This window comes from Chrysochloris asiatica, unplaced genomic scaffold (assembly GCF_000296735.1).
Source record: "Chrysochloris asiatica unplaced genomic scaffold, ChrAsi1.0 scaffold00260, whole genome shotgun sequence".
Taxonomy (NCBI): domain Eukaryota; kingdom Metazoa; phylum Chordata; class Mammalia; order Afrosoricida; family Chrysochloridae; genus Chrysochloris; species Chrysochloris asiatica.
The window spans coordinates 2,138,861-2,148,771 of record NW_006408778.1 but is presented as its reverse complement, the minus strand read 5'-3'; the positions used below and the strand labels follow the sequence as shown (position 1 = coordinate 2,148,771).

The window sequence follows — 9,911 nt, the reverse complement described above, 5'->3', positions numbered from 1 at the left end:
AGAAAGCCTTATCTTTCTCCCGCGGAGCAGCTGGTAGTTTCGAACCACTGACCTTACGATTTGCAGCCCGATTCGTAACCACTATGCTACAAGGCCAGGTAACTCAGTAATTTCAACATGAAAGCAAGCTTGTTTTAAATATACCAATAAGCAAAAGACCCATTTAAATCATTATATTGAGTGGCTTCCTCCACTAACTCCATTTCTCAGTATCTGAGCTCGAGGAGCCTGGCACTTCTTGCACTTTAGTTAAACTTGTTACATACTTAGGGGTTAGGGGATTCTTAGGAAGCTCTTGTGGCTTCGTTCCATCTAGGAGAGGGAGAGACTCATCACAGCCTCGAAAATCATTCACAGACTCAGGTAAATAGGTGATAGCCTTTTCAGGAATGGGATCCTGGCTACGTTCCCTGAGCCAAAGTTTCATCTCCCTCCCGACTCTTTTCCATTCTGATTCCCCCAAGATTCCACTCTCAGGTAACCAGGGGATAATCAGCTGGACACACTTAACAAAATTAGACAAGTTTCTTTCATCAACACACATTTTTCTTTCTTGTAGAGATTTCTTAAGAATTTTAAGATATATAGGACAGAGACTAAGAATTTTAGGATATATAGAATGGGACTGGGCTCTCTCTGGCCCCCCCCCATCCCCTTGACTTCCTTACTGCCCCTTCCCAGCCTGGATACTCTTTGACCAGGGGTGTCGCGACAAACCCGGGCAGTGTCCGTCTCAGGTCGAGCATCATTTCTTACCCCATCCTTCGTGCCACGCGTTGGGAGCCATATTTGTCGGGGACCTGCCTCGACATAGGGGTTCGGTTCACGAGGAGGAGATACCTGACAGCGGTAGATATAGCAAAAGAATACACAGACAGATAATTTTTGAGAATTTTTGCATCTATCTTCATGAGGGTTATTGGTCTATAATTTTCTTTCTTAGTGATATCCTTCCCAGGTTTTGGTATGAAGGTTATACTTGCTTCATAAAATGTATTAGGAAGTTTTCCATCCTCTTCTATATTCTGGAATAATTTGAGTAGCATTGGTGACAGCTCTTCCCTGAATGTTTGGTAGAATTCACCTGTGAAGCCATCTGGGCCTGGACTTTTTTTGCTTGGGAGTCTTCTGATGACCTGATCAATTTCTTTTTTTATTACAGCTCTTCCCTGAATGTTTGGTAGAATTCACCTGTGAAGCCATCTGGGCCTGGACTTTTTTTGCTTGGGAGTCTTCTGATGACCTGATCAATTTCTTCTTTTATTATGGGTTTGTTGAGGTTTTCTACTTCACTGTGTGTAAGTTTAGGTAGGTTGTGTTTATCTAAAAATGTATCCATCTCTTCTAAGTTTTCAAATTTGTTGGAGTACAACTCTTGATAGTATTCTGTTATTATCCTTTTGATTTCCTTTGGTTCCATTGTGACATCTGCATGTGATTTCTAATGCATGTTATTTGTGTCTTCTCCCTCTTTTCTTTTATTAGGTTTGCCAGTGGTCTGTCGATTTTGTTAATTCTTTCAAAGAACCATCTTCTTGTCTTGTTGCTTGTTTTTATAGTTTTTCTCTTTTCTATCTCATTTATTTCTGCTCTAATCTTCATAATTTCTTGTATTTTGGTGGCTGTGGGTTCCCTCTGTTGGTCTGTTTCTAATCGTTGTAAATGCTGTGTTAATGTGTTAATTTTAGTTCTTTCTTCTTTTTGGATGTGTGCATTTATTGCAATAAATTGTCCTCTCAGCACCGCTTTTGCTGTGTCCCAAAGATTTTGATATGTTGTGTTTTCGTTCTCATTTATTTCTAGAAACTTTTCGAATTCACGTTTGATTTCTTCTACTACCCAGTCACTTTTCAGCCCGGTGTTGTTCAGTTTCCATGTATTTGATATGATTTCCTTGGTCTTCCTATTGTTGATTCTAACTTGATAGCATTGTGGTCTGAGAAGATGCTTTGTAGTATTTTGATATTTGTAAATTTATGGGGATTTGTTTTGTGGCCTAAAACATGGTCTATTCTGGAGAATATTCCATGTGCACTTGAAAAGAATGTGTATTGTGTAGTTGTTGGGTTGAATGCTCTGTACACATCTATGAGGTCCAGTTGGCTGATTGTCTTGTTTAGTTCTTCAGTTTTTTTTCAAGTTTGTTTCTGGTTTTTCTGTCCATTTTTGAAAGTATTTTCTCTTGCTGCTTTTAGAAGCGTCTCCTTGTCTTTGAGTTTGGAGAGCTTGACTATGATATGTCTTGGTGATTTTCTTTTGGGGTCTACCCTTCCTGGAGTTCGTTGAGCTTCTTGTATGTTTATCTTTTCGCTTTTCAGGACGTTAGAGAAATTTTCTTCCAGTAGTTGTTTGACTATTTCCTCTGGACTTGTGTTATTCTTCTTGTTCTGGAATGTCAATAAGTCTTAGGTTATTCCTATTCATGTTGTCCAACATGAATCTTAGACCTTCCTCCGAATTTTTTATCTTTTTTTGTGTGTTTGTTTGTCTATATTTGTGGTATTGAGAGACTTGTCTTCCAGCTCACTGATTCTACCTTCCATTTCATCTGTTCTACTCCTCTGCCCTTTCATGGTGTTTTCTATTTCTGTTATTTTGTTATTGATCGTTTGGCCCTCTTTCTGTAGGTTTTGGATTGTTACCAATGTTGTATCTATCTTGTTTGATTGCTCCTGTAGTGCTTTCCTGATTTCTTTCTTATTTTTCTCAACTCCATTGTAAAGTGTTTTGAAACATTTTATAATCATTTTTCTGAATTCTTTCTCAGGCATTTCCAGGGCCTGCCCTCCTTCCATCATGGAGTGCAGGTCTACTTCTAGTTCATTTGTCTCAGATATTTTATCTTTTTTCTGGACATATGCTAATATGGTCATCTGCTTTTGCTTCTTGGGCATGTTTAATGTTTATCTGTGGCCTTGATACTTAATTGAGTATGTATTTTGGTAATTTTTTTATGTTTTCTGATTGCTTCCAGGAAGATGTGATCAGGATGTGGTCTTCCCTTTTCTCTCTTCTTATTGCTTAGCTCAGAGTAACTTTCACAGGTGTTGCCTGTTTCCCTGGCATATGACCTCTGGTATTTGTTCTTGCCTGGGTTTTGGTGTTTTATAAAGTGTTATTGCAGCTTGGCTATTTGGCAGCAGTTGCTGACTCTTTTAATGTAATGTAGGGAGACAAAGTGTCTTCCAAAATTTGAAGGGAGGCTATGTAACAGCCAAACAACACCAGTTGTGTAGAAAACAAAACAAAAATCAAAAACAAAAATGATAATGAGAGAAAGAGGAAAAAGAGAAGATAAACCAAACCAAACCAAACCAAAACAACAACAACAACAATGAAAAAAACCAGACCAAAAAAAAAAAAAGCAGCACCACCAAAACCAAGATTGAATATGGCAGTCTCTAAACACACAAAAAAATGGAGGGGAGGGGCAGAGGAAAGAGAGGGAAAAAGAAAAAAGAAAAAATCTGTAGCTTAATATAAGTAAGTCTTTAATGTTCTAACTCTCTTTCAGTCCCTTCTGCTCTCCTCTTCTTGTTTTTAAGTGCTGTGGAGTTGACTCTGACCCACAGCGACCCTGTATAGGTTTCCAAGGAGCAGCTGGTGAGCTCGAATCACCAACCTTGCAGTTCAAAAGGCTTTGCAGTCTGGCACATTAACCCACAGAGCTACAGCATGACTCCTCTACTACTGGTGGTAAAAAGCAACCCAAAAGCTTCTTAGCTTGGTCGGGCCTGTGCCAGGGGGCTGAATTGGTCGTAGGTGGGCGTGCCTAGGCCTTGGGCGGGCCTGAGCCTTGGAGCCTGGGCAGAGGGCTGTCCTAGGCCGAGGCAGTGGAGGGCAGGGGTGGGGGTAGTGGCTGCAGACAGGTGGCGTCTGTGTCTGATGACGTCAAAAATGCCTCTCTCTGTACCGTGAGTACCCACAATTGCCTGATATCCATGCTAATAACACCTACTATGGCAAGGAGGGCCCCCTGAGAAGGGCTGTGCTAGCCTCTGAGGCCTTGCTCGCTCCCCTCCTCCAGAACTGCCCGCCTTCTGAACAGATTTCCTCCAGTCCCCCTTGCCTCCTACCCACCGCAGTTGCCAGAGCGGGAGCCGAGTGCAGGTGGGTGAAAGCTCAAAATTCCTGTAATTCCTCAGCAGTTTGATCTTTTAAAAAAGCAAGTTCAGAATGTTGAAGCCTAAAGTCTTCTGTTTGTTCAAAAGCTTTCTGTCTACTAGACGGGGGCCTCCCCTGTGCGATACTCCCCCCCGCTTTCTTTGGAGCCTACGTACCTGTGCTGCCTGGTCAGGGAAGCACCAGAAGTCCTCCCCTGTGCCCCTTTTTAATTGGGTTATTTGTCTTTTTCTTGTAGAGGTGTTGTAGTTTCATACATATTTTAGAAATTAGTCCTGTGTCCAAAGTGTCACTGCAAAAGATTTTTTCCCATTCTTTGGGTTCCCTTTTTACTCTTCTAGTGAAGTATTGTGATGCACATAAAATTTTAATTTTTAATATGTCTGAATCATCTATTTTGTCTACTTTTGTGTGTGTAGTTTTAAAATATTTGATAGTCTGTGTATGGCCTGTACTAAAGCCCTCACATTTGTCCCTATTGTTTCATTGATTGCCTTCATAATTCTGGTATGCACTAGGTCTTTAATCCATGCTAAACTGATTTTTCTTGGAATAAGGCTTCAGCTAAAAGTCTTGCTTCAATCTTTTGCATATCACTTTCCTGTTCTTCCAGCACCATCTGTTGAAGAGACCATCTCCTCCTCATGCAATGCACTCAGGTACTTTGCTGAAAATAAGTTGGCTGTATGTGGATGGGTTAATTTTTGGATTCTCGATTCTGTCCTATTGATCAATGTATCATTCATTGAACTAGTACCAGGCTATTTTGACCACTGTAGCCATGTAGAAAATTTTGAAATCAGGTAATGAGAGGTTTCCAACATTATTTTTCTTTCTTTTCCAAATAAAGTTGGTAATTGTTTTGTTTTTGTTTTTTCCATCTCTTTGAAGAATGTCCTTGAAATCTGGGTTGGGATTGCATTAAATGTTTAAATTGTTTTAGGCAGTATTGACATTTTCACAATGTTAAGTCTTCTTAACCAGGAGCATGGTATATTGTTCCAGTTTTGTAAATCTCTTTTGGTTTGGGTAGTAGTATTTTGTAATTGTCTTAGTATAGGTCCTTTGTTTTTCTGGTTACATTTATTCCTGATATTTCATCCTTTGGACAGTTACTGTAAGTGGTATTGCTTTCCCAATGTCCTTTGCAGTGCTGTTATTGTTACTATAGAGGAATCCCACTGATATTTTATATCTTGATCTTATATCCTGCCACATTGCTGAATATTCCAAAGATGTCTAGTAGCTTTTTTACTGAGTCTTTGAGATTTTCAATATATAGGCTCATATTGGCTGCAAATAGAGAGAGTTTTACTTCCTCTTTGCCATTTTGGATGCCCTATCCTGCTGCAATGCTCTAGCTAAGACTTCCAGCACAATATTGAATAGGAGTGGTAATGAAAGTCATCCTTGTCTGGTTTCTGTTCGCAGAAGGAAAGCTTTTAGTTTCTCTCCATCGAGAGTAATGTAGGCTGTTGGTTTTGTATGTTGTTGTTGTTGTTGTCAGGTGCCATCGAGTTGGAACCGATTCATAGCAACCCCATGCACAGCAGAACGAAACAATGTCCGATCCTGGGCCAACCTCACTACTGTTGCCACACTTGAGTCCATCGATGACGCCACCTGACCAATCCATCTCGTTAAGGGTCTTTCTCTTTTTCTCTGACCCTCCACCTTACCCAGCATGCCATCCTTCTCCAGCGACTGTTCCCTCCTGACAATATGTCCAAAGTATGAGATACGAAGCTTAGACATCTTGGCCTCTAAGGAGCACTCTGGCTGCCCTCTTCTTCCAAAACAGATCTATTGGTTCTTTTGGCAGTCCATGGCATTTTCAGTATTCTCCTCCAACACTATAACTCAAAGACATCAATTCTTCTACTATCTTTCTTATGCACTGTCCAGCTTTCACATCCATATGAGGTTATTGAAAATACCATGGCTTGGGTCAGGCGCACCTTAGTCCTCAAGCTGGCATCTCTGCTCTTCAATACTTTAAAAAGTTCCTGTGCAGCAGATTTGCCCAATGCAATATGTCGTCTGATCTCTTGACTGCTGCTTCCGCGAGTGTTGATAGTTGATCCAAGAAGAATGAAGTCCTTGACAACTTCAAGCTTTTCTCCATTGATAAGAATGTTGTTTATTGGTCCAGTGGTGAGGAATTTTGTTTTCCTGACATTGAGATGCAATCCATATTGAAGGCTGTGCTCTTTGATCTTCATCAGTAAATGTTTCAAGTTCTCCTCACTTTCAACAAGCAAGGTTGTATCATCTGCATATCGCAGGTTGTTAATGAGTCTTCCTCCAATCCTGACACCACGTTTTTCTTCATAGAACTCAGCTTCCTATTGTTGATTTCTAATTCAATAGCATTGTGATCTGAGAAGATGCTTTGTAGTATTTTGATATTTGTAAATTTATGGAGGTTTGTTTTACGGCCTAACATTTGGTCTATTCTTCATGATCCATGCACACTGGAAAAGATTGTGTACTGTGCTGTTTTGTGGTCAAATGCTTTGTACAAATCTATAAAGTCCAGGTAGCTGATTGTGTTGTATAGTTCCTCTGTGTCTTTGTCAAGTTTCTTTCTGGTTGTTCTATCCATTTTTGAAAGTGGTGTATTAAAGTCACCCACTATTATTGTGGATTCATCTATTTCTTTCTTCAAATCTATTAGGGCTTGCTTTATAAATTTTGCAGCTCTTTCATTGGGAGCATAGATATTTTTTATAGTTATGTCATCTTGTTCAATTGTCCCTTTAATCATGAGGTAATGTCCATCTTTATCTATTATGCTGGGTTTTGCCTTCAAGTTTATTTTATCACAGATTAGTATTGCCAGTCCTATTCGTTTTTGATTGCAATTAGCTTGGTATATGTTTTATCCAGCCTATGACTTTTAGTCTGGTTTTGTCTCTGTCTTTAAGGTGTGTCTCTTGCAGACAATATATTGAAGGATCTTGTTTTCTTATCCAGTCTGCAACTCTCTGTTTCTTAACTTGTGCATTTAATCTGTTTACATTCAGTATAATTATTGATAGGTATGGATTAATTGCTGCCATTATATTTTTTGTTGTTATTGTTGTTCTGCTGCTTTCCTTGTTTTGTATGTCTTCCTGTGCTTAGTTCATGTTTTTTGTTTGTTTGTTTGTTTGTTCTTTCTTGTCAGTTTCCTCATAGTTTTAATATTTCCTATGTACTTGGATATTCATTTTCTTGGTACATTGTAAAGTATTGTTTTTCCTTGAGGTTATATTATATCCCATTAACTTTTCCTTCCATTTAGTGCAATCTATTTTATACTGTAATCTACTTGGCCTTCTCAATATCTGTATCTCTGTTCCTACGTGTTTACCTTCTTTCACTTTGTAATTGTTTTGATCATAGATTCTCTGAACTTGTTCTTATAGTTTTGTTCTGTTATCAACTTTTCCATCTGTCCATTGAGTTCTGGGTCTTGCTTCCATGAATGTCAATCTCTGCTTGATCATCCTAAGAATTGTGTAGCTCCCTAGAGTTATTGTTCCTTTCATAGACTTGTCTACTCTTTGGCTGAAAACTGAGCCATTGAGTGAGTTCAGTCACAGACCTGAAGGTTTACTAAGGGGCATAGTTTCAGAGGTTCAATGAGTCTCTTTGTCACTATTAAATACACATATAAAATTATCCTCGGTCATAACTATTCCAAATGCATGTCTATTTGTAAAACCACTCATACAGCACTGTTGTTGCAAAATTGTGTATTTAATTTTATTTACTACTATTGCTTCACTTAGTGATAATTATTGTATTTTTAAATCTGTTCCTTTACATATTGAATCATGCCATATTAACAAATGAAAGTGTAAAAAAGTTAATTCATCCAAGCCATTAAGATTAATTTAATTTATTTTGAGAATATAGCTATTCCCCAGTAGTTTTTGAAATGCTTGAAACTTGAAGAGCTCATTTTTCATCATGATATCAAACAACACTCTGCTGATATTTTTTAATGTTTTCACTTATCTTTTTTTGTTTTGTTTTTAGAAGTTAGATTACAAGGTCTTTTTTCCTATTTTGTCTTAATCTTGGAGATCTGCTGAAATCTTTCCACCATAGATAACCCTACTTGTATTTGTGATATCAGTGACATAGTTTCAAGCATCATAGCATCACATGTCACCACACAATTCAAATTGGCAGTCAAGTTGTGGGAATTGCAAAAAGAAGCAAAAAAAAAAATATACACAGAAAACCAAAACGCAAGAATAAAGTATTGTAAACTATAATGCTTAGAATCCTGAATTAATAACCACATAAGTCTCCAGTTTAAGTGTAAGGGAAACCGCAGCTTCCAACAGGAAACACCTTCTCAGATTCAGATCTGTTCCTAGAACTAGTCTTTGTGTGTGCTGGGTCCTTAACACTCCTTTCAGCCTCATAACCTCCATAAAGGGTAGGTTTGTGTATAGGCTTACACTGACTTCTCTTCACTGTGTCTCTTGCACAGTAATACATGGCTGTGTCCTCAGGTTTCAGTCCAGTCATTTGCAAAAAGGCAATGTTTCTGGAATCATCTCTTGAAATGGTGAATCTGCCTTTCACAGATGCAGCATATTCTTGTGTTCCACCATTAGCTTTGTTTCTAATAAAGCTGACCCACTCCAATTTGTTTCCTGGATACTGGCGGATCCAGCTTATATAGGCGTTACTGAAGGTGAATCCAGAGCCTTCACAGGAAAGTCTCAGAGACTGTCCAGGTTGTTTCAGATCACCCCCAGACTCCACAAGTGTCACCTCACAATGTACACCTGCAAATACAGAGATTAGATGAAACACAGACAAACGCATGCACATACAACATAGTGCCTCTGATAATTACCATATAAAATGGTCAAAATGAAAGTCCAGCTCAGCCCCAAATTCATGATGTGTCCTTTGAATTAGCTCTAGAGCACAAATGGAAACAGCAGAGAGGCCAGAGACTGGGGATTCTCACCCAAAGCTCCCAGTGCAAGGGCTATGTAGCATTTATCAGCAGACACAGTGCTGCATTTGCATATCCTCCTCCATTTAAAGTCAGAGAAATGAGTATGATTCAGGGAAACACTAGCACCTTCACAGGAGAACTGAACTTGCACAAAGGCTGTTTTTCTACATGCTATAAAATATTGGTGTGCTTGTTAAAAATTACAAAATTTTGGAAGAAATAAAGTAAATTTACATTTATCAACATTATTTTAAATGTACAGCAAACTTTGTGGTATGAGAGATCATAATGCCTCCTCTTTTTTTCCTCTTCAAGATGGCAATGCATAGAAAGTCACTCCTCATGTCAGTATGATGACAGTGGACAGCTGTGGTTATCTGTTTCTTTTGTGTGAACATTATTATTTACATTTTTGCCTTCAAAGTAATTTCCCCCAATCATCAACATTGTTGAAGTTTTGGCATTAACTTGCTTATAAAATATTGTCATTTTATCCTTTTAATATCCAGTCACTGTTAAGTAATGTCTCCTTTCTAATTTCTGATATTGGAGATTCATCTCTCTTTTTTTTTTTAGTATTGATAAGGAAAACTGGATTTTTATCAATTTACTTGATCTTTTAAAATAATCAGGTTTAGTTTAATTGTCTTATTGTGTTCTTTCTATTTAATTTATGAGGAGTATAGCAGTTATATGCATTTTCTTCCTAACATATGATATAATATTCTCAGTTTATAGGTGAAAACAGAGGTAATTAATTTGAGAGCTGTCTTTCTATTTAACAGCAGTGTTTCCTGCTTTGAATTACCCACTAAATACT

General features: G+C 38.3%; 1 gene segment (V, D, J or C); it reads right to left on the bottom strand.

Moving 5' to 3' along the window:
- The window catches only part of LOC102835906, a 647,474-nt gene extending 638,445 nt beyond the window's left edge, over positions 1-9,029 (bottom strand). Inside the window, 2 exon segments of the C gene segment in view lie at positions 8,596-8,912; positions 8,984-9,029. Of these exon segments, the coding sequence occupies positions 8,596-8,912; positions 8,984-9,029 (363 nt within the window).
- Between the last annotated feature and the right edge of the window lie 882 nt (positions 9,030-9,911).